General features: G+C 38.0%; 1 protein-coding gene across 2 annotated transcripts in view; it reads right to left on the bottom strand.

The window, feature by feature from the left end:
- CFAP44 (cilia and flagella associated protein 44) overlaps positions 1 to 25,976 on the bottom strand; it is a 136,748-nt gene that overhangs the window by 109,824 nt on the left and 948 nt on the right. Inside the window, exons 2-7 of one of the 2 annotated variants that reach the window (XM_082625891.1) lie at positions 14,466 to 14,621; positions 13,811 to 13,970; positions 9,821 to 9,983; positions 7,911 to 8,013; positions 4,158 to 4,374; positions 2,344 to 2,458 (exon numbers count right to left, since the gene is read on the bottom strand). In XM_082625891.1, coding sequence (XP_082482017.1) covers positions 2,344 to 2,458; positions 4,158 to 4,374; positions 7,911 to 8,013; positions 9,821 to 9,983; positions 13,811 to 13,970; positions 14,466 to 14,621 — 914 coding nt within the window. Of the gene's footprint in view, positions 1 to 2,343; positions 2,459 to 4,157; positions 4,375 to 7,910; positions 8,014 to 9,820; positions 9,984 to 13,810; positions 13,971 to 14,465; positions 14,622 to 25,976 lie in introns of those variants that run through there. The other variant, XM_082625890.1, reaches the window with a different exon arrangement.

The following is a 25,976-nucleotide window of genomic DNA, read 5'->3' as shown; positions in this document are numbered from 1 at the left end:
AATAAGGATGATCATTTAGAACCACTTCACATTAATGCACTTAATCCAGCACTTCCCAAAGTATGTACCACCAAACACTAGTTCTTAAGATGTTTAACTAATATAACATAATAAGTAATACTAATTGAGTATTGACTCCATGCCAAGCAGTGCTTGAGAACTTAACATATATTGTTATTTAATCCTAAAAACCAAGGATACCATGTGCTGTTGTATAGGTTGGGTACTTTATTTTCCCAGAAAAGACAGTTTTTCTCATTTGCACAAAGGAACCATCTAGGCCAATGGAAGTCCTGACTATTACTATCCCCATTTTATAAAGTAAAAAAACTGAAGCACAGAACAGTTAAGTACGTTGCCCAAAATTACTGAGGAGTCAGGGTTCTAAACCACGCACTGTGGCTCAGAACCTCCCATTCCAACTAATGCTGCCTCAGAAGACATATGCTAGGAAAAACAAAGTCAAACAAGTTTCTTTTCTCTAGGACCCCTTGGAAGCTTAAATACAGAAGTGTTCACTGAGAATCACCATGAGAAATTTCTAGCTGCAAAGGAATTTGACCAGGAAAGTCTTTTCATAGAGTTTCTGTGCAAAAGAATGTTGCATGCAATGCCCTTTGGGGAACTCTGATCTAATTCTTGCCTGCCTGCTCGAGGACTCTGCAGCCCCATTTTCCTCTCACCTAGAGGAACTTATGACCTTACTCAGTCTTTTCTACTTCTCCAGTCTACCTATGCTTATCTATTCTACCTATTAAGCCTCAGCCCACTTGTCTTTACTTAGATTTCTTTTTTTCTGTCCAGTAACTAAAACCACCAAAAGTCACCAAAGCCTATAAGGCATTTCTTTCTGAAATGTCACTCATGTCTAGCTTCCCTCTTCCATTTGGCCTGAGAAGAGTCCAGACTCTCATCATCTCTTCTTACATAAAAGCAGTATCTTCCTTCTGAGCTCATCTCCTTGACTCCACATTTCTCTTCTAATATGCTTGGCATTTGAGGCCAAATTTATATATAACTTCTTTCATTTGCAACTCTACTCTTCCAGCACCTAATAGTTCTGCCTTGCTGTTCAAGTCCTCATACACGAGGGCCCCACCATACTTCTCAATCTCATTTCCCACTCCTTCCCAACATGAGTACTGCAATTAATCCTCTAAATATATAATATTTACTCCTAACTCTAAATATTTCCTTTTATGGCTCTTTCATTTAAAATGGCTTCTTTTCTCCCCTACCTCTACACAAACTCTACTGAACCTTTTTCAGATATATCTCATACCATGTTTTTAATGATCTTTAGCTTAATTCTTACAGAATTTGAAGCTGGAATGATTTATTATCATCTTATAGGTTTGGATATATAATATATAATTTAGCCAGCACCCAAGACTTTTTATTTCCTACCATACACCATGATTTCAAATTAAGAATATTCCACTAGGCAATGACTAGACCATTTGGTTCCTCAGAGTAATATTTGTATGTTGGCATTTACTTATAACTGAGATGACCACAAATAATACTATATAACTCATCCTAATAGGAAGCCTTATACAATATTAATGGAGAACTGATCCTATAGGCAATATGTCTATAAATTTTATAAGAAAAGAAGAAGAAGAAACTAACAGATTAAAATTGCAGTGTTGTAGATGTCACTATACAGTGGCTCAATCTTCCTGAACAATAATTTGGTAATAAAAGCAAAAGCCACAAGACTGTATATAACCTTTGACCCAGCAAGTCCTCTTGGAGGATCATGGCAAAGAAGAGAGAAGGGAAAGATAAACACTATAAACACTGCAACTCCATGACATAGTTAAAAGTGACGGGGCCTCCCTGGTGGCGCAGTGGTTGAGAGTCCGCCTGCCGATGCAGGGGATACGGGTTCGTGCCCCGGTCTGGGAGGATCCCATATGCCGCGGAGCGGCTGGGCCCGTGAGCCATGGCCGCTGGGCCTGCGCATCCGGAGCCTGTGCTCCGCAACGGGAGAGGCCATAACAGTGAGAGGCCCGCATACCGCAAAAAGAAAAAAAAAAAAAAAAAAAAAAAAAAAAAGTGACAAGTAAGTTACTATGTTAATATATGAAAATGCTCCCATACTTTATATGTGTATATAATATTTAGTAAAGACAAAATGATATGTACATGTGGATTATGACAATTTCACAGAATTAAAATTGATAATCTGAAAAGGTAAAATTAAATGCTCATTATATTTGCCATTATAGTATCTGTTATTGCCAATATTGGCAGTGCTTTTTAGACTGCTTTCATATATGTATATCACTTCATTTAATTTCAATAATTTCATTATTGTAGAATAGTAGCTGTACTCACCTTCCCATCTGGGAGCTCCATGTAACCTTCTATATCATTAGTGGCTGTTTTGCCAAATCGACCCAATGAACCCTGAAGCTTGAGGCCGGTGAATGTTAGAGCCATTTCCCAGAACCTGCCAACAAATAAGAGCCTGAATGTACCTCAAAGAAATTTTATTTATTTTAATTTTAATATCACCCAAACATTTACATATTTCATAGTCACATATTATTTCACTTATCCATTCATTCAATTAAAATGTATTAAGTATCAACTACCTGTCAGGCAAAGTTCTAGGCAATATGAATTCGGCATCAAGCAAAATAGCCCAAAAAGAAAAGATTCCCTGCCTTTGCAGATCTTACATTTTAGAGTTGTGTTTTCCTATGCAATAGCCACACGTTTGACTATTTTAATTTAGACTTAAAGTAATTAACATTAAATAAAATTTAAACATTAGTGTTTCATTCAGACTGACCAGTTTCAAGTATTCAATAGCTACATGTGGCTACTGTCTATTAGATTGGCCAGCACAGAACACTCCCACCCTAGCAGAAATGTCTACTGCATAGTACCACTTTAGAGGATATAAAAGTTTTCCAAAGGTTCTAATTTATTTGTTGTGTAACTTTGAGTGATTTTCTTGATCACATTGTACTTTCATTTGCTCATGTGTAAAATGAGAATATTATTTGCACCAACCTCATGAAATTGTTGAAAACCTCTTTTAGAACAGTGCCTAGCACATAAAGTCAATAAATGTTAAGTTACTAATATTTTCTTATTCATAATCTAAACAAATGAATAGTCAGAATGATGAAAACCATGTAGAAAAAAGAAAGAATCTGGCCTACCAACTGGATGTAGAATAGATAATGGACAGTATCAACAAGCCAATAATATGAAGCCAAGAGCCTAAATGACCAACACCCTTCTCCAAGGCTGTTGTAGGTCCCCTAATCATCTGTTTCCATTTCCTCCGTTTCTTTTACAGCACACCACACATGAAACTGTTCAAGGTCTACCTTTCCCCAAAGACATAGTACATAGAAAATATGCACTTAGTAAGCAATGGAAAAGTTAGCATTTTTAACCTATAGCCAGCAGAGAGTTAGTTGACAATTCCCCCAAGATTTAAAAATCTGTTCAATTATTCTATATTTCAAAAGGACCAGACTTAAATTGGAATGAAAAGAATTTTAAGATAGATTAAAAAACGTCTTTCTCATAAAGAGACACTGGGAATCAAGTTAAGGGCAGCTCGAGAGTAGTGCTAGAAGGTTGTTAAATAAAGGACAAAATCAATTCCATCCTGAACAAAGAACAAAAGGGTATAATATAGTGGAAAACACCCAGAGACCTGAGATCAAGAGTAGGCTCTGTTACCATTTAGTATTGAGGGTCCTGCATCAGGAATGGTTCTGTTATAATTCTTATTTTACAAGTGAAGACTGAGTTCAGAGACATCAAGATGACTTATCCATCTCACAGTATCACTACAACACATTGAACTGTGGATATGAAAGCTCAATATGAACTTGAACATAGCATGCCAATGTTAGTAAGACATGATACAAACTCTCTTAGGAAATGAAGCCTACAAAGAAGGCAGCAAGCAAAATTCAAAACCCCTTCTTTTATCTATGCTGTTTTCAGTAATAAAATCTCCATACCCAACTAGAAAAGCTGCACTACAGTTAGTTTTTAAAATAACACATTTAAAAATTATCCTAATGTTAACAACATCAGCAAAAATGTCTCCAGCTGGTCAATCCTCTTAGAAAAGACCCTAACAATAAACGACTAGCACCTGTATCAGTCACCCAACCTACTTGATGTGGCCGGATCCCGATGTAGTAAGTTGCTCGTCATCTTCAGGATTGAAAGAAACCTTGAAAACTTCCTGGGAAAAAGCTTTTGTCCTCAGTAGGGGCTGCTCTTCTTTCCAATTCCAGATTGTCAGTGTGTGATCAGGGTTGCCACCAACAGAGGCCAGCAAGGTACCACTGCCGTTAAAGTCCACATATGCATAGGCCAGATCAGCCCCATCTGAAAGGGTGAAAAGATGAATGCAAGTCTAATGAACACAGACAGCACTTACTTTACAAAAGTGTATTATTTAAATTTAAAAAAGGAGAGAGAGAGCACCCTTAGTGGTGTGCATTGGTGGAAGAATGCCAAGACTCCCCTAAAGAAACAATTCCCAAATCACTCATCACCCTTGGCTGTAGAATGAACTACATGATATGGGGGGAGAGGGGGAGGGTGAAGAAATCTTAATCACACTTTGCATGAGAAAAACACTTTGAAAATACATTCTACTTTATGAAGCAGGGAAGGGTGACACAAAAGCATGTTAGACAGCAGAGAGAAATTCATCTAAAATCTGTCACTGAAAATTTCATGAAATAAAAATTGATGACTTCAGGTTTCTGGTTATGCATGTGAGGTGCTAAGAAATCACCATTCCATCCTAACAAGTAAAAAGCTGAACAGACTGAAAAATCAATAGCTCTTCTTGGATCTATACGAGAAGAAAGAAACCAGGGCAAACCCCTGCCCCCAAGAATGGAGAGACCACCAGGTAAATACAGGGATTTGCAACTCACCAGAGCAGAGGCTTCCAAGCAGAAACAGCCAGAACAGCTCAAGGAACCGCTGCCGGTGAAGTAAAACATGAACTCTAACTGACTAATTGCTGGAGGCTCAGTGTGGACAAGTCTGAGAATTAAAAACTCCAGGGGGACCCAGTCATAAGGTGGCCCCAACAATATTGTGAGATTTACCTCCAGGAGTTAACCAGATTCCTTCCTAAAGTAAAAATATCTAGAAAAATCCTCCCAGGCTTCCAACAGAAGGAGGGGGAAAGGAACCATTTTGAAATACCCAGGAGCCCTCTGTTCTTCTTAATAAGGTCTGCCCTCAGGGGAAACTAATTAACCAGAGCCTGACCAGCTGGTGTGTTATCAGAGCTTAACTGACCTGGAGAAGGAAATATCCAACCCAGCCCATTCTAGCCATCCTGTCCTACCTAAGCGGGGAGAAAAATGCTGAGAAACATTTGTGAAGTTCACAGTGCAGAGGCATAGGCTCACCAAAAAACTGAGACCTAATCCCAGGACTAGAGAATGCTTCCCCTGCCCCACACCTTACCACCAGGTGACTAAAGTCCTATTTAAGGCAGTTCTTCTTACCCAGTACCTCATGTCTGGCTACCCAGAAAAAATTACAAGGCATACCAAAAAGCAAAAAAAAGACAGTTTGAAGACACAAAGCATGCAGCACACCCAGACATGGCATAGATGTTGGAATTGTCATATTGGGAATTTAAAACAACTACAATATGCTAAGGGCTCTAACAGATAAAGTAGACAACATATAAGAGCAGATAGGCAATGTCAGCAGAGAGATGGAAATCCTAAGAAGGAACCAAAAAGAAATGCTAGAGATAAAAAAAACAACAACACTGTAACAGAAATGAATGCTTTTGATGGGCTCATTACTAGACTGGACACAGCTGAGGAAAGACTCGCTTAGCTACAGGATGTCTCAATAGAATCTTCAAAAACCAAAAAGCAAAGAGAACAAAGACTGATAAAAACAGAACAGAATATCCAAGGGCTGTGGGACAAATAAAAAAGGTGTAATGTATGTGTGGTGGGAATACCAGAAGGAGAAGAAAGAGGAACATAAGAAATATTTAAACCAATAATGACTGAGAAATTTCCCAAATTAATGTCACACACCAAACCATGGATCCAGGAAGCTCAGAGATCACCAACCAGGATAAATGCCCAGAAACACTACAGAAAATGAAAGATAAAGAAAAAAAATACTGGGGAAAAAAGAAAAAGAGGGGGGGACAAAATCTTACCTAAAAAACACCAACCTAGAATTCTGCGCCCTGCAAAGTTACCCTTCAAAGATGACAGATGGGGCTTCCCTGGTGGTGCAGTGGTTGAGAGTCTGCCTGCCGATGCAGGGGACACGGGTTCGTGCCCCAGTCCGGGAAGATCCCACATGCCGCAGAGCGGCTGGGCCCGTGAGCCATGGCCACTGAGCCTGCGCGTCCGGAACCTGTGCTCCGCAACGGGAGAGGCCACAGCAGTGAGAGGCCCGCGTACCGCAAAAAAAAAAAAAAAGGGTGACAGACTTTCTCAGACCAACAAACACTGAGGGAATCTGTTGCCAGGAGACCTGCCTTGCAAGAAATGTTAAAAGAAGTTCCTTAGAAAGAAGGAAAATAATATGGGTCAGAAACTTGGATCTACATAAAGGAAGAGAATCAAAGGAGTAAGTGAAAGTAAAATAAAACTTTTATTTTTCTTATTCTCGATTGATGTAACAGATAACTGTTCAAAATAAAAGCAATAATGTATTTGATTATGTATGCTTATGTCTGTGTGTGTGTGTGTATATATATATATATGCTTTATGTAAATGAAATGAATGCTTATATATAAGCTTATATGTAACTGAAATGAATGACAGCAACTAAAATGCCCCTTAATAGGTGAATGGATACATAAAATATAGTACATCCAGACAATGGAATATTATTCAACACTAAAAAGAAATGGACTATCAAGCCATTAAAAGACAAGGAGGAAACTTAAATGCATATTACTAAGTGAAAGAAGCCAATCTGAGAAGGCTACATACTGTATAATTCCAACTATATGACACTTTGGAAAAGGCAAAACTATGGAGACAATAAAAGATCAGTGGCTGCCAAAGAGGGTAGGGCAGTTATGAATAGACAGAGCACAGATGATGTTTAGGACAGGCTTTGGGAAAACTCCTATTCAGAATACTGAATGATGTTATAATGATGGATGTATGTCATTATACATTTGTCTAAATGAATACAGAACACCACAAGTGAACCCTAAGGGAAACTACGGACTTTGGGTAATTGTGACTGTTAACATCGACTCATCCTTGGTAAAAAATGTACCATTCTGATGAGTTATGTTGATAATGAGTAGGCTAAGCATGGGTGAGGGGAGAGGGTATGTGGGAATCTCTGAAACTTCCTCTCAATTTTATTGTAAACCTAAAACTGCTCTGAAAAATAAAATCTTTTTTTTAAATTGACTACTGAAATTAATTATATGGAAAACAGAATTGTAAGATAATTGTGATGGTAATTTTATGTGTCAACTTAGTTGGGCTATAGTACCCAGTTATTCAATTAAACACTAATCTAGATGTTGCTGTGAAGATAGTTTGTAGATGTGGTCAACATCTATAATCAGGTAAGATTATCCTTGGTAACCTGGGTGGGCCTCATCCCATCAGTTGAAAGCACTTAAAGCAGAACTAAGGTTTCCCTGAGGAAGCAGAAGTTCTGCCCTTAGATGTAGAATCAATTCCTTCCCAAGAATTTCCAGCCTGCTGGCCTGCCTTACAAACTTCAGATTTGCCAGCCCTCATAATTACATAAGCCAGTTCCTTCAAATAAATCTCTCATCTATCTCCCACCAGCTGTGTTGCTCTGGAGGACCCTGACTGCTACAATAATGTTACATCTTCAAAATGTTAACCTTAAATGTGAGATATTTTAAAGATTCTACTAGACTCACCTTGAAGTATTCTGTAGGGCCTCAAAGAAGGATATTCATAAATGATAATCTTTGGGAAAACTCCTTTTTCTGCTACTGTGAAGTAAGTTTTTTGGGGGTGAACCTATAAAAGATAAAATCTCACTAAAGCACTGAAAGGGAGATTATCATATAAATCACTCAGTTAATACAGTATTTAGCATCTGTTACTTTATAATTTGTTTATTAGGATCCACTCTAATAGAAAACTCAAAACTGGGCATCTAATAAATACTTGACAATGGATATAATTTAAACTGAAAACTAGAAGAATACTCATTTTAAGTTTTACTTTCATTAAGAGAGTCATGTCTTAACTCTATAATTTTTTTAATTGCCATCAGAAGAGCTAGAACAGTGGTTCCCAATCTTTAGCAGGCATCAGAATCACAGGTAGGGCTTATTAAAGCACAGATTGCAAGCTTTAACACTAGAGTTTCAGTAAATTGGGGCTGGGAACTGATATTCTGCATTTACATTTCTAACAACTTCCCAGGTGTTGCTGGTGATGCTGAATCTGGGGACCACTCTTTGAGAACAACTAAGTTAGATGAATTGCTTACCCTGCGTTTGGTGTTTTGCTTTATTTTTAATGGAGACCTAGAACAAGCAAGACATTTACTTTACACTCAACACATAAATTCACCCTGTCTTTTCTGGAAGAGAGCTTATATCCCCCAAACCACATTTCTCATGGCTTTCTCATAGCCTCACAAGAGCATTTCTTATCCACAAACGGATAACTGTTCCAGAAAAATTGAAGTGACATGGGCAGTGGAGGAAGGTCCCTGTCACTGTCTGGGCACCAGCAGCCTCAGCACACATGGAGAAGAGCCCCACCAATGCACAAGCGCTCAGTGTCCAGAAGGGTGAGGTTTAGGGTTAGCATTCTTGTTCACACTACACCCCTAACTACTGACCTCAAACCAAATAATCGTTCCACAAAATAGAAAAACGGACATTTCAAAACTATTGTTGGCCAAAAAGTGATAGAAAAATACGCAGGCTAGATGTTGCTCAGTCCTCTGAAGATGGGGGGGACCTCAGGGCTCATGGTACTTTGAGATGGTCCCGACCGACTTCCTCCACAGAGCCTTCATGTCGGGCCGGTGAATATTTGCAACAGCTGGTGCCACCGTAGCGTGTACTTGTGTATATATACCTAGCTTTTTGGTTTTGCCTTTTTTTTTTTTTAATTGGCCGTGCACACGACTTGCGATTTCTTAACTCCCCGACCAGGGATTGAACCCGCGCCCCCTGCAGTGGAAGCGCGGAGTTCTAACCACTGAACCACCAGGGAATTCCCAGAGAGGGGCCTTTTAAAATGAGAACAAGTTGATTTAGTATGCTTTTATGCTGAGGATGCCTAAGGAAGTAAAGGCTGAAGATACAAGAAAGAATATGACTGATGGAGACAGACCCTGAGGAGGAATGAAGAGACAGACTCGAAATCACACACAGATCTTTTGTCAACTGCTTGAAACTACTGAATGTGCAATTTATGCTTCATTTCCTAATGTTCAACTGTTTTATCTGGCACTTAGCTTTAATTATTATGTGAATTATCATTTGTGTTATTCATCTCAGTATTTTTGCAGAATAGCAACATAGCATTTACTGTGAAAAACCTGCATGACTATGGGAAAGTCACTCAACCTCTATTAGCCCCAGTTTCCTTATCTGCAAAATGAGATGATAATATTATTAATATAATATTATAATATTGCATGGAGCTAATGTCAGTGAACGTAGTGGTTGTAATCGCGAATTGAAAATGCCTTAGAATAAAGACTGCTGTGCATCTCATGTAATCCCTCCTCACAGCCTGGCTGGTCCATAGAACAAACAAACACATGGATGGATTTTTGTTTTCTAAGTTACTAAAGGCATACCCCAATGACACCAATTCCTCTGCCACTGCTACTTCGCAGGTAGGTCTGTTCCTTGGTTTTCAAATTCAGAAGGATCAGCTGGTTCCCAGCTATGTACAACACCATATTGCTGTCCAGAAGTTGTAGGTTGGCCCGCTTTCTGCAGTCATAACCAAAGGAATGTCTGAGGGAAAGTTGCAAAGGAAAACAAGTGAAACAACATAACCGTCCTAGAGAGGGGAAAAGTAACGAAATGAATATATTTTTAAAACCCATACCCTTAGTTAGATAAAGACCCAGGGTTGAAGTAGTTGAATTTTATGCTGAAACTCAGAGTTATTTACTGTATTACTAATGTAATCTTGTTTTTAAATTAGGTGAAAATTCTCATACTCTGATTCAGTCAATATTTTAGTTTTCCTAGGAAAACCCTGAAAGCACATTAATTTTGTTTGCAATAAAAAATAAACTTTCTATTTGGGTACTATAGAGAGCAAAGTAGTCCCCGAAATAATTTCATTTTCCTCTCTCCTGCTAAAACTAAATCACATTATAATGTGAGAGAAAGTCTGTCTTTGCCATCTTTGTACTCCCAAAGCCTGTCCAGTTTGTTGACTGATCAGAGTAAAAGGATCATGTAGGCCTCTTCCTTGATGCTGAAAGATAAGATGTTTAGAATTCTGACATGTTTGTGAAATTCTGACACACCAGTGACAATGTGACTACTGTAATAAATTCACATAAATATAACTGAAATTTAATATGAAAAATTATAAAAATTGACTAAATAATACATAATATATAAGTATATAAAATAAATAGGCTAACATTTCCTTTCCAAGATCGTTAGTATGTACGGGTGTGCAGATGAGTATATATGTGTGTGTGCGTTTATGCTATAGAGTGAAACTGCATTAATTCAAAACAGAGGTTTAAAAAACTGAGCTATAAAACATTTTTTAAGTGTACTTTGTTATTACGTTCAAGCTCAAATTACTATAACCCAAGATATAAGTGTAATAATTAAATGAGATCAACCTATTAAAAAATTATAGTTTGCCAAAGAAATATATTATGTAGTGTATCTTAAGTAGATATATTCTTATCTTCCAAGAATTCATTGCTGAACACAAAAGTTGAAGGATCACTGGAGCAATCCTTATTTCTTGAGCCCTTGTTTTTGTTTTGTTTTTTCAGTCTGATTTTAGACGATTCCCCTTATTTGTAAGTAAATATTTTCAGAGAAAGAAACTATACAAAACTTTTAACAAGAACGATATGTAGAATGTAAAAAAGGAAGAGCAAATTTTAATTAATGCAATTTGAATTGTGAAGAATATATAAATTATAACTAACTACAAGTAACTATACCTATCTCATTGCCTCATAGTTAAATTGAAAAAGAGAGAGAGAACATTTCAGGGCATTTGTACAAGAAAAAGGAATTTTATAAATTTAAAAGACATTAATGCCTAAAATTGAATCTTATATAGAAATGCAAATGAATATGTGATCCAAGATCTAGATGAAGCTATTCTGCCCTCATGGAGAATACCTGGGGCCGCCTCACAAATAAAGAGTAGAGTCTACAGCCCCTTATCTTTACAGAGCCTGGTATGGGGCAGGAAGTTTTGCCTACCCTCTTTTTTCCTCTCCCTAAACTACTGTTCTCACCTTTCCTTCTTCCTTCTCTCCTTTCCCTTTTCCCAGGTGCCAGTGTAATACTCTAAAGGGCTAGAAGAATGTCTAACTATGAGGGTAGAAGTGGGCTACCATCCTTTCACTAACTTGGATGACAGTAGGGAATCAGAGACATGATCATTTATCTAATATTATCATCTGTAATTTCAGGGGGAAACTCCCTCTTATTGCTGCTGTTTTGACTGAAGGCCCTTTCAAATGCAGAAATGGGTTAGATTGCAGCTTGCCAAACACTCTCCCTCTAAATCAATCACAACATGCTTGAGGGCAGAGACTGCTTCTCATTCATCTGTTTCCTGGAATGCCTACCACAGAGTCTTGAGCCTATTTGGTTGAATGAATGAATGAATAACTAGAGTCTGATCTTTCCCTTTTAACCCCAGAGGACAAGGCAGTCCCTAAGCAGAGCTCTGAAAATGTTCAAATGTTTTCTGACGTACCTTCACCTCCCTTCTGTTTTATCTCATCCTCTCTTTTGGCACCTATTCTTAACTTCCTATCAGAGGCCCAGGGCCTTTGCTGTTTGTCCATGTCCATCCAGGACCTCCACTTTAAAGTGGTGTTTAAGCACTGTCTTAAGTGCTGTTTAGTGTCTTCTATAAATTATGCTGTGGTTTAGGTGATATTTTATAAATTATACTTTCTTGATTGATTTAGAAGACACAAATGTTAAAACTGAAGTAGATAAAGAATTAAAAAGGGTATATGGGGATACATGAGAGCAGACTTCTTACAGCTTCTCACAAGAAATAGAGATTATATTTGTTCATCTCTAGAGGGTAGGACTAAGTCTAATGCAGGACATTCCAGAAAGGCAGATTGTAATTCAAGGCCTAGAGGAGCTCTCTAATAAGGTAAGCTATTCAAAAATGGGATAAGCTGCTTTGTAATTGCCCTGGTTTTGAAAGTGTTCAAGTCCATAGCTTATACAGCCACTCCTCCAGCATGAGTAGAAAGGATTCATGCACTGAGCCAAATGTCAAGATCGCTCTGACTCCCTTATTTACAGACTAGGCATATCTCTCTAATACAGAGATCCTTGTATTCAGGAGCACCAAATCCCCAGTGGAGAGCTGGGAGAAGGCAGCACAATCAAAATTACCCGAGAAGCTTTTTCAGAGTACATATATACCCAAGCCCCTCTCCACATGGAAATAATGCAGTAGGTCCAGGAAGCTATCAGAGCACGTGCATTTCAGGAAAAGCTTCTAGGTGACTAATAAACCACTTCATTTGAGAAAAATCGACTAGAAGGCCAACAGCATAAGTTTTATCAGTAACCTGTCCAAAGGCCATAAAGGAAAAAAAAAAAGCCCTCAAGAGAGAAAACTCCAGGTTACAAATTTCAGGGTGAATTAGTTTTAGTTACACCTGGGATCGAAATAAAGTTAGAAGATATAATAACAATAACATGTTCTATTTTTACATAAAAAGCAAAACTGAGTCAGGAAGTATGCTGCCCTCCCCCTCTCAGCACCCCATTTATAAGGGGCCAGTCAGTGTCTAGGCCATGCGGTCATAACCACTGCCCTTCTGAGGGTAGGCATGCTAAATTACTAACCAAGGGCCTTAATGGAAATTGTCTCCTAACTAGCGTCTCACAAACCTAACATCATAAAGTGATGGCAAACCCTAAATCCCCTTGTTAATCATCCCACTTTTACTTTTCTTCACAGACTCTTATTCTTCTATTAAAATGGGTTATATTGTGCTCACTTCCTCAGGGTTGTCTTCTCTGTAACTCATCTGGTAAATAATGTGAAAGCACTAATGCCTGACAATGGCCACGTCAGCGTTTCAAGCAGGGAGATCAATGATTTTAACTTAACAGGTATTGAAAAAGGGGTGCCAATCTGGTAGAGATAAATGGGGATAAGAGGCCTCCTGGTCTCCTTCACATCACATCTCCTGAAAGGACAGCCAGAAAAGCATTATATCTCTTTATGGTTATTTGGCATCTAACAAAAGCTAACAAAAGCTTAGTTTAAATTAAGATCAAGCATTTCTATCTTAATCTTCTTAGAATTATCTAAGATAGGGGTTGGCAAACTTTTTTTGTAAAGGGCCAGGTAGTAACTATTTTAGGCTTTGTGGGCCAGATGATTTCTGTTGTAACTACTTAAATCTGCCCTTGTAGTGTGATGGCAGTTATAGACTTCATGTAAATAATTGAGTATTGCTGTGTTCCAATAAAACATTATTTAGGGAAAAAGGCCAGAGGCCAGATTTGGTCCATGGGCTGCAGTTTGCCAACCCCTGACCTAAAAAGCTGAAATTCCAAGATTATACATATGTAACTGGAGTGGATACACAAGTGTAAGAAGATCCAGCGGTATGTTTGAATCCGGAGTCACAAAAGGCATCGAAGCAAGCTCCATATAATCGTAGAAGAAGCTTTCTGGTATTTTCTTCTTAACTTCCTCCTCTGCCTCTTCTGCATCTGCAACAGGAGTTTCCATGTACTGAGATTCTAAAAAATTAAAAATATTTTAACTAAGAAGAATGTCTGGTCAATCCTAAAATCATATTTCATGAAGACAGGAGGAATGTACATAGCCCATAATACTCTAGCAGTAACTACTACTTCTGGCCCAGACATAGGACGCCACCCACAAGTGAGCATGGAAGAAGAAGCAACACGCCTGTGTGCATTGGGGTGAACGCCTAGCCCTGCATGGTTCCGGCAGTCTCAAAGAACAGCGCATGGTCAGTTCTAAGGGAGAGTTAGTCTCACTAATGTGGGATAGATCACTCCTTAGACAATCCCACTCCCCAGAAAAACCCAGTATGAGAGTATGTGATACTCAGAATACACAACTCCAGAGCTGCTAAAGCACCCTATCAGGATATGTTTGATGCTCTTTCTTTTATCACCTCCACACTTCCTGCAACCATTTCTTTTATGGATTTACAACTGTTCAGTTAAAACAGTGACAAGTACTTATAGAAAACTAGTAATACTTACTTCCAATGCTTTCCACATAATCATCTTGAAATAAACTTGAACTTTCTTCCAAATGTTCCACAAAGGTTTCATCATTCCCTAAATATGATTCTTCCCCTTCAGTAAATGTTTTGCCTGTGGTATCTTCAACAGATTTGTAATCCTCTTTCATAGCAGCTATTCAAAATAATTTGTTTTAATAATTTCTAAATTTGAATTAAACATTTTCAAATTTCTAAATTTGAATTAAACATTGTCTTAAACATTAAATAATTTCTAAATTTGAATTAAACATTTCTTATTTCCAAAGTACCTAATACTTCCAATTCATTTGTGCTCTAAACTGAATGAATTTTAAACTCAAAACTTGCTAAAAATCATTTTATTTGGTCACTCTCGCAGCTTTACAAAAAAATTTTAAAGATTTTCCTGTGAGTAAATCTCCATTTTCACTTCATTTGCAGTCTATTTCCTACCACTGCACACTTACAAGAAAGTAAAGGATAAAGAAGAAAAGATTGGCTAGTATGTTGCTATCATTTTTTCAATTCAATTTCACTTGAACAACATGTTATTTATAAGGACCTTTTATGTCAAAGATAAATGATGTATATTCAAGAATAAACTCCTCTGGGTATGACTATGTCTGAATGATATCCTAGGAATACATCAGACTATTTGCTTCAGGACAAGCTAGAAGAGAAAAAGAATTGGAATGGGAGTAGAATAGACCTAGGTATAAGCCAACATTCAGATCAAGTCCAAACATGGCTATGGTTCACATATACCATGTCCAGCAGGTGAAAGGGCTGGATGAACTTTCAGAATAATAAGGCAGAAATGGTAAGTATGTCAGAAACAGAGTAGAACCACCTAGTAGGTCTATCTGAGATGGGCTAAAAGAAGAGGAACAAGGCCCAAGACTAACATGAATGAGGTGAGATAGCTGGGCCAATCCAATTAGCAGAATAAGAGGACAGGGTTCTGTAGGATTCATGCATTTGGATGGAAAGAAAATAATCCTGGACACCTAAATGGGGCCCACTTCTTGAACTCCCCTAGGGGAGAGCCCTGGGTAAATACTCTCCAGAAATACCATTTAAGAGATTTCTTAGCTCTTTCTTGTGACTGTTGCAATCAAACATTATATCCCCATTTCAAGATTAGGATATTATCTGCTGGCCTGCCTCTCTCTGGGAACAGAGTTCAAGCTGCCATTAGATGAGTCCAGGCTGCCAGCTAGGATGAGGGGATCACTGATAAAGGAATCAGAAGTGAATACGAATGAAGGGGAGTAAATCATTTTTCTAAAAATGATTATTCTGAGCCTGGTTGAAGGGTTGTGCCACTGAAAGGAAAAGTGGAGTTTGGAAAAAAACTAATTTAACAGGAAGTAGACACGTTAAATCAGATTGGCAAAGCAGCAGATCTTAGCAACTTGGTGACAACAAAGAATTCTATACTTTTTATAATCCCAAAATAGACAGGTGGAAGGATTATGGTTTGATGCACAAATCAGCATTTTTCTTTCTGTTCTTGGAAATAATCTACAATCAACATTGAAAATGAAAGCCAAAATTACAAATGCCATTTTTTGTAGAACTAGAAGCTGCTAAAACCTCAAATCAGAAATGGATGGCAGGGCTGGCTGGTGGAAGGGCTGGCAAAATTAGTGGACACGGAACAAGGATGGGTGCAGGAGGAAGCAAAAGGAGGTAACCAAGGCGAGGAGACACCATAGCCACAGATCTCAAAAAGAGCCAGCTGAAAGTTTGTTTTATGACCAAGGATTTTTTAAAATTAATTAATTAATTTGACTGCACCAGGTCTTAATTATGGCACTCAAGATCTTCGTTGCGGCATGTTTTGCTGCAGCATGCGGGATCTTCGGTTGCAGCATGTGGGCTCTTAGTTGCAGCATGGAGACTCAGCTGTGGCATGCGGACTTCTTAGTTTTGGCGTGCATGTGAGATCTAGTTTCCCAACCAGGGATCAACCCCGGGCCCCCTGCATTGGGAGCACAGAGTCTTACCCACTGGACCACCAAGGAAGTCCCTGACCCAGGATTTTATAGGTGAGTTTCCTCAGCTTTTTCTTCCCTCTAGCCAATAGAAATAAGAAGCTGTGGTGCCTCTCCTCACCAGCTGCCACAGAGGCAGGCTGCCTCCTGCAAATACAGCTTGCCTTTCTGGTCCTTGTTTATCTCCACCCCCTTTGTGAGATTGGGAACACAATGAGGAAGTCTGCGAATGATGTGACTGTGCACATAGAACATCCATAAGGACTCCCTATAATTATTACAATTTTTAAAAGAGTTTTGCATGGTTACTACATACGAAAACAATATACAAAAATTCATAATTGGAACTTCCATTTTGGCCATGATGAAGTAACCATGATGGAGTACCAGACTATTCTCCTACTACAATTTTGGAATTATTTAGTTCTCCCTTTCATTCTATTTTTCTTCATGTATTGTGATGCTCTGTTATTAGATCATACATATTTATGATAGTTATGTCTTCCTAATGTATTGCTCCTTTTATCATCGTGAAATGTACTTCTTTGTCACAGATAGTACTCTTTGTCTTGAAATCTATTTTATCTGATATTAATATAGTCACCCCAGCCTTCAAATGCTTACTGTATGCCTATTATATCTTTTTCCATCAATTTACTTTTAACCTATTTGTATCATAATACTTAACATGTGTCTCATATATCATACAGTGGGTTCTTGCTTTTATTATCCATTCTGATAATCTGTACCTTTTTACAAGACTTATTAGCCCATTAATATTTAATATAATTATTGGTAGAGTTAGATTTTGATCTAACATTTAATTATTTATTTTCTGTTTGTGCACTTCCCACTCTTCCATTTTCCCTCTATTTCTTCTTTCCTATTTTCTGTTAGACCATTTATTGTTATTCTTCTAGATTATTTATTCTTTAAAATTCCATTTTAATTTCTGTTAGCTTTTTAACTACTTTTCTTTGTTTGCTTTTTAAATAATTGCTTCAGAGATTATAATATTTATCCTTTACTTCTCACAGTCTACTTAGTTAATATTATAGTAATACACATCTTTCATCAACTGATGGAACAACCAGTCAAAAACTCCATAAGATATGATGATCTGAAAAACACTATCAAACATCCCCACCTGATATTTAAAAAACACTGCACCTACACATTCAAAGGCACATGGGCCATTTACCAAGAGAGGTCACTTGCTGGAACATAAGACAAGTTTTAATAGCTTTTAAAAGATTGAAATAATACAAAATATGCATATTCTCTGATTATAGCAGTAGTAAATTAAAAATAAATTACAGAAGACATTTGGCAATTAAAAACCACACTTAAAAATAATGTATGGGTCAAGGAGAAATTAATAAAGAAATTATAAAACACTTCAAAGTAAATGATAATAAAATATAACACCAAAATTTGTGGGATACAGCTAAGGCAATGCTTAGAGGGAAATTTATAGCTCTTAGTACATATATAAGAAAACTCAAAAATCAATGACCTAACATTCCACCTCAAGAAACTAGAAAAAGAAAAGCAAAAAACCCCAAAACTCAGAGTAAGTAGAAGAAAGGAAATAAAAATAATAAATAATAAAAATAAAATAATGAAACAACAATAGAATAAGTATAAATAATAAAAATGAAAGCAAGACTCAATGAAATAAAAAGCCAACAAAACAATAGAAAAATTGGCAAAGCCAAAACCTTATTCTTTGAAAAGATCGACAAAATGGATGAACTCCTAGCTAAGCCAATCAAGAAATAAAAGAGAGACAATACAAATCTTCAGTATCAGGAATTAAAATAGATCCTACAGAGTTAAGTCAACAAATTTTACAATTTAGAAGAAATGTATAAATTCTATGAAAGATACAAAGTTATAAAACTTCGTAAAGAAGAAAGAGACAACCCTCTATTTATTAAGGGAATTGAATTCACAGTTAAAAACTTTTCCACTAAGAAAATTACAGGCCCAGATGCTTCATTGGTGAGTTCCAACAAACATTTAAGGAAGAAATAATACTAATTCTAGACAAAATATTTCTGAAAATAGAAGAGACCAAAATACTTCCCAGTTTATTATATGAAGTCAGCAATAATTTAGTCCTTTGATAAGAATCAGAAACCAATGTCTTGGTAACTAAAGTCCTTCACCCTTGTGAAAAATGCTGGATGGTCTGGCTGGTACATTTGGCCTAAATCTCTTAATAGGACTCTGTTACAGCAGAAACTCCTTGTTGGGTATGGGGAAGAGTCTACCTTAATCTCCGTACTTAGGTAGAAAACCAGGAAATTGATTCACTCTGCATGAGAATTCCAAAGGGTAAGATGTTGCTCAGACATTTTAGAAAGACTGAGAACAAGGTAAGGGCTCCAGGAAAAAAAATTCAGCTATCAGGTATGTAGCTGAACCAGGACAGAGACCTCTTCTCACAGCACCAAGGTAGAAGGTTTCAGAGTGTCAGCAGACTATTTCACATTATCATTTGAGATCCTAAAACCCATGATTTATGAACTAATTTATGAGCTGAGGACAGGGCCAGGCCAGACTTGATAAGACCTGCCCTTAAGAAGGTCTGACATTAAAAAGGGAGATTCAGGCAGTGCTGGACAAAGGGACATTATCATTAAATCCATCCGTCTGGAGCGGAAGAGGAGCAGAGGGTGTTGGTCCCACCCACTCGAGCCCTGGAAGCCTGCTGGGCTCCCACGTGGTGTCCCCTGCCCTCTGAGACTACAGGCGGGAGGCAGGCCTGGGACCCTTCTGTTCCGTTGAGCCTAAGCCCCAACCCCCGACACCTCCCAGGCCTTTTCCAGCCCTGTGGGTCCTAAGCATAGGTCCCACCCACTGCCCAAACTCTGCCCCTGCTTAGGCCCCGCCCTCCACAGCCAAGGCCTTTTCCACCTTCTTTTGTTTTTCCTCCTCCTTTTTCTTACTATTGTGGTTCTTTTTTACTTTCTGATTGTTGGTTCATCTATATTTTTATTTTTATATTCTTTCTAACATATCTGTTAGTTTCCTAGTCTAATTTTATTTTTTACTTGTTATTGTTCTCCATTTTTTTTTTTTTTTTTTTTTTGCTGCCCCACACGCAGCTTGTGGGATCTTGATTCACAAGCCAGAGTTAGGGCTGAAGTTCCTGCAGTGGGAGCTCCGAATGTGAACCACTGGACTAACAGAGAACCTCAGACACCATAGGGAATACTCATCAGAGTGAGGTCTCCCAGAGGTCCTCATCTTGGCACCTAGACCCAGCTCTAAGCAACAGCTTACAAGCTCCAGTATTGGAAGCCTAAGACCAAACAACCAGTAAGGCAGGAACACAATCCCACTCATTAAAAAAAAAAAAAAATGAGATGGCAAAAAAACATGTCACAGATGAAGGAGCAAGGTAAAATCCTATAAGACCAAATAAATGAAGAGGAAAAAGGCAATCTACCTGAGAAAGAATTCAGAGTAATGATAGTAAAGATGATCCAGAATCTCAGAAATAGAATGGAGGCATGGATTGAGAAAATACAAGAAATGTTTAACAAAGATCTAGAAGAACTAAAGAACAAACAAACAGAGATGAACAACACAATAACTAAAATGAAAAATACACTAGAAGGAATCAATAACAGAATAACTGGGGCAGAAGAATGAATAAATGAGCTGGAAGACAAAATGGTGGAAATAACTGCCAAGGAGCAGAATAAAGATAAAAGAATGAAAAGAATTGAAGACAATCTCAGAGACCTCTGGGACAACACTAAATGCACCAACATTCAAATTATAGGTGTCCCGGAAGAAGAAGAGAAAAAGATAGGGTCTGAGAAAATATTTGAAGAGATTATAGTGGAAAACTTCCATAACATGGGAAAGGAAATAGTCACCCAAGTTCAGGAAGCGCGGAGAGTCCTATACAGGGTAAACCCTAGGAGAAACACACTAAGACACACATTAATCAAACTAACAAAAATAAAATTCAGAGAAAAAATATTAAAAGCAGCAAGGGAAAAACAAAAAATAACATACAAAGGAATCCCCACAAGGTTATCAGGTGATTTTTCAGCAGAAACTCTGCAGGCCAGAAGGGAGAGGCAGGATATACTTAAAGTGATGAAAGAGAAAAACCTACAACCAAGATTACTCTACCCAAAAGGATCTCATTCAGATTTGACAGAGAAATCAAAAGCTTTTCAGAAAAGCAAAAGCCAAGAGAATTCAGCACCACCAAACCAGCTTTACAGCAAATGCTAAAGAAACTTCTCTAGGTGGGAAACACAAGAGAAGAAAAAGACCCATGAAAACGAACCCCAAACAATTAAGAAAATGGTAATAGGAACATACATATTGATAATAAACTTGAATGTAAATGGATTAAATGTCCCAACCAAAAGACACAGACTGGCTGAATGGATACAAAAACACGACCCATATATATGCTGTCTACAAGAGACCCACTTCAGACCTAGAGACACATAAAGACTGAAAGTGAAGGGATGGAAAAAGATATTCCATGCAAATCAAAAGAAAGCTGGAGTAGCAATACTCATATCAGATAAAACAGACTTTATTTTTATTTATTTATTTATTTATTTTTATTAGTTTCTGCTTTATAACAAAGTGAATCAGTCATACATATACATCTGTTCCCATATCCCTTCCCTCTTGCGTCTCCCTCCCTCCCACACTCCCTATCCCACCCCTCCAGGTGGTCACAAAGCACCGAGCTGATCTCCCTGTGCTATGCGGCTGCTTCGTACTATCTATCTACCTTACGTTTGGTACTGTATATATGTCCATGCCTCTCTCTTGCTTTGTCACAGCTTACCCTTCCCCCTCCCCATATCCTCAAGTCCATTCTCAAGTAGGTCTGTGTCTTTATTCCTGTTTTACCCCTAGGTTCTTCATGACATTTTTTTTCTTAAATTCCATATATATGTGTTAGCATATGCTATTTGTCTTTTTCTTTCTGACTTACTTCACTCTGTATGACAGACTCTAGGTCTATCCACCTCATTACAAATAGCTCAGTTTCGTTTCTTTTTATGGCTGAGTAATATTCCATTGTATGTATGTGCCACATCTTCTTTATCCATTCATCCGATGATGGACACTTAGGTTGTTTCTATCTCCGGGCTATTGTGAATAGAGCTGCAATGAACATTTTGGTACATGTCTCTTTTTGAATTATGGTTTTCTCAGGGTATATGCCTAGTAGTGGGATTGCTGGGTCATATGGTAGTTCTATTTGTAGTTTTTTAAGGAACCTCCATACTGTTCTCCATAGAGGCTGTACCAATTCACATTCCCACCAGCAGTGCAAGAGTGTTCCCTTTTTTCCACACCCTCTCCAGCATTTATTGTTTCTAGATTTCTTGATGATGGCCATTCTGACTGGTGTGAGATGATATCTCATTGTAGTTTTGGTTTGCATTTCTCTAATGATTAATGATGTTGAGCATTATTTCATGTGTTTGTTGGCAGTCTGTATATCTTCTTTGGAGAAATCTCTATTTAGGTCTTCTGCCCATTTTTGGATTGGGTTGTTTGTTTTTTTGCTATTGAGCTGCATGAGCTGCTTATAAATTTTGGAGATTAATCCTTTGTCAGTTGCTTCATTTGCAAATATTTTCTCCCATTCTGAGGGTTGTCCTTTGGTCTTGTTTATGGTTTCCTTTGCTGTGCAAAAGCTTTGAAGTTTCATTAGGTCCCATTTGTTTATTTTTGTTTTTATTTCCATTTCTCTAGGAGGTGGGTCCAAAAGGATCTTGCTGTGATTTATGTCATAGAGTGTTCTGCCTATGTTTTCCTCTAAGACTTTGATAGTATCTCACCTTACATTTAGGTCTTTAATCCATTTTGAGCTTATTTTTGTGTATGGTGTTAGGGAGTGATCTAATCTCATACTTTTACATGTCCCTGTCCAGTTTTCCCAGCACCACTTATTGAAGAGGCTGTCCTTTCTCCACTGTACATTCCTGCCTCCTTTATCAAAGATAAGTTGACCATACGTGCGTGAGTTTATCTCTGGGCTTTCTATCCTGTTCCATTGATCTATCTTTCTGTTTTTGTGCCAGTACCACACTGTCTTGATTACTGTAGCTTTGTAGTATAGTCTGAAGTCAGGGAGCCTGATTCCTCCAGCTCCGTTTTTCGTTCTCAAGATTGCTTTGGCTATTTGGGATCTTTTGTTTTTCCATACAAATTGTGAAATTTTTTGTTCTAGTTCTGTGAAAAATGCCAGTGGTAGTTTGATAGGGATTGCATTGAATCTGTAGATTGCTTTGGGTAGTAGAGTCATTTTCACAATGTTGATTCTTCCAATCCAGGAGCATGGTATATCTTTCCATCTATTTGTATCATCTTTAATTTCTTTCATCAGTGTCTTATAGTTTTCTGCATACAGGTCTTTTGTCTCCTTAGGTAGGTTTATTCCTAGATATTTTATTCTTTTTGTTGCAGTGGTAAATGGGAGTGTTTTCTTGATTTCACTTTCAGATTTTTCATCATTAGTGTACAGGAATGCCAGAGATTTCTGTGCATTAATTTTGTATCCTGCTACCTTACCAAATTCATTGATTAGCTCTAGTAGTTTTCTGGTAGCATCTTTAGGATTCTCTATGTATAGTATCATGTCATCTGCAAACAGTGACAGCTTTACTTCTTTTCCGATTTGGATTCCTTTTATTTCCTTTTCTTCTCTGATTGCTGTGGCTAAAACTTCCAAAACTATGTTTTGGAAGAGTGGGCAGCCTTGTCTTGTTCCTGATCTTAGTGGAAATGGTTTCAGTTTTTCACCATTGAGGACAATGTTGGCTGTGGGTTTGTCATATATGGCCTTTATTATGTTGAGGAAAGTTCCCTCTATGCTTACTTTCTGCAGGGTTTTTATCATAAATGGGTGTTGAATTTTGTCGAAAGCTTTCTCTGCATCTATTGAGATGATCATATGGTTTTTCTCCTTCAATTTGTTAATATGGTGTATCACATTGATTGATTTGCGTATATTGAAGAATCCTTGCATTCCTGGAATAAACCCCACTTGATCATGGTGTATGATCCTTTTAATGTGCTGTTGGATTCTAATACAGACTTTAAAATAAAGACTAACAGGGATCTTATCTCTGTTACAAGAGATAAGGAAGGACACTACATAATTATCAAGGGATCAATCCAAGAAGAAGATATAACAATTAGAAATGTTTATGCATCCAACATAGGAGCACCTCAATACATAAGGCAAATGCTAATAACCATGAAAGGGGAAATCGACAGTAACATAATAATAGTAGGGGACTTTCACACCCTACTTACACCAATGGACAGATCATCCAAACAGAAAAGAAATAAGGAAACACAAGCTTTTTTTTTTTTTTTTTTTTCTTTTTGCTGTATGCGGGCCTCTCACTGTTGTGGCCTCTCCCGTTGCGGAGCACAGGTTCCGGACGCGCAGGCCCAGCGGCCATGGCTCAGGGGCCCAGCCGCTCCGCGGCATATGGGATCCCCCCAGACCGGGGCACGAACCCGTATCCCCTGCATCGGCAGGCGGACTCTCAACCACTGCGCCACCAGGGAGGCCCCACAAGCTTTAAATGACACAATAGACCAGATAGATTTAACTGATATTTATAGAACATTCCACCCAAAAGTGGCAGAATACACTTTCTTCTTAAGTGCACATGGAACATTCTCCAGGATAGATCACATCTTAGGTCACAAATCAAGCCTTGGAAAATTTAAGAAAATTGAAATCATATCAAGCATCTTCTCTGACTACAACGCTATGAGACCGGAAATCAGTTACAGTAAAAAAACTGAAAAAACCCACAAATACATGGAGGCTAAACAGTGTGCTACTAGATAAGCAAGAGATCACTGAAGAAATCAAAGAAGAAATAAAAAATACATAAAAACAAATAACTAAAACACAACGACCCAAAACCTATGGGGCACAGCAAAAGCAGTTCTAAAAGGGAAGTTTATAGCAATTCAATCTCACCTCAGGAAACAAGAAAAATCTCAAATAAACAATCTAACCCTACACCTAAAGCAACTAGAGAAAGAAGAACAAAGAAAACCCAAAGTCAGTAGAAGGAGAGAAGTCATAAAAATCAGAGCAGAAATAAATGAAATAGAAATGAAGAAAACAATAGCAAAGATCAATAAAACTAAAAGCTGGTTCTTTGAGAAGATAAACAAAATTGATATACCCTTAGCCAGACTCATCAAGAAAAAAAGGGAGAGGACACAAATCAATAAAATTAGAAATGAAAAAGGAGAAATCACAACTGACACCACAGAAATACAAAGGATTATAAGAGACTACTGCAAACAACTATATGCCAATAAAATGGACAACCATGAAAAAATGGACAAATTCTTGGAAAGGTACAATTTTCCAAGACTGAACCAGGAAGAATTAGAAAATATAAACAGACCTATCACAAGGAATGAAATTGAAACTGTAATTAAAAATCTTCTAACGGGGCTTCCCTGGTGGTGCAGTGGTTGAAAGTCCGCCTGCTGATGCAGGGGACATGGGTTCGTGCCCCGGTCCAGGAAGATCCCACATGCCGCGGAGCAGCTGGGCCTGTGAGCCATGGCCGCTGAGCCTGCGCGTCCGGAGCCTGTGCTCCACAATGGGAGAGGCCACAATGGTGAGAGGCCCACGTACCGCAAAAAAAAAAAAAAAAAAAAAAAAAAAAAATCTTCCAACAAACAGAAGTTCAGGACCAGATGGCTTTACAGGTGAACTCTATCAAACATTTAGAGAAGAAGAGAATGTACTTGAGGACATAGGGAGTGGGAGGGGGAAGCTGGGGCAAAGTGAGAGTAGCAGCGACATATATACACTACCAAATGTAAAATAGATAGCTAGTGGGAAGCAGCAGCATAGCACAGGGAGATCAACTCGGTGCTTTGCGATGACCTAGAGGGGTGGGATAGGGAGGGTGGGAGGGAGAGATGCAAGAGGGAGGGGATATGGGGATATACATATGCATATGGCTGATTCACTTTGTTGTACAACAGAAACCAACACAGTATTGTGAAGCAATTATACTCCAATAAAGATCTATAAAAATTTTTTGAAAAAAAAAGAAAAAATAAATCATCCAGGAAAATACTGCAAAGCACTAGAAACTAAAAAGTAGATAATCCTGTGTCAGAAACATAGGGAGTGGAGAAAAGTGGAAATGGAAAAACAAATGAGAAGCAAACTAAAGTTTTTCAGGAGAGTGATATAATCATATTTTTTGGAAAGATAACTCTAATGGTGGTATGGACAGGAAGACTTAAGCAGAAATCCTTGTAAGAGTCCAAGCAAGAGGAGATAGACCTCTAAAATAAAATACGATACAGAGAAATCATAGATTTACCAGACGTGCCTCAGCTAAATTGAAAGAATTTAATGTACATTTTGTAAATGAATTGATTTCCCCAGGACCTGCTCTCCTCTAGGTGAATAGTAAAAATTAGATTCTGAAACTATATTTAGGATTAGAACT

This window comes from Mesoplodon mirus, assembly GCF_964341445.2.
Source record: "Mesoplodon mirus genome assembly, chromosome: 6".
Classification (NCBI taxonomy): domain Eukaryota; kingdom Metazoa; phylum Chordata; class Mammalia; order Artiodactyla; family Ziphiidae; genus Mesoplodon; species Mesoplodon mirus.
This window is presented reverse-complemented; position numbering and strand designations above follow the sequence as displayed.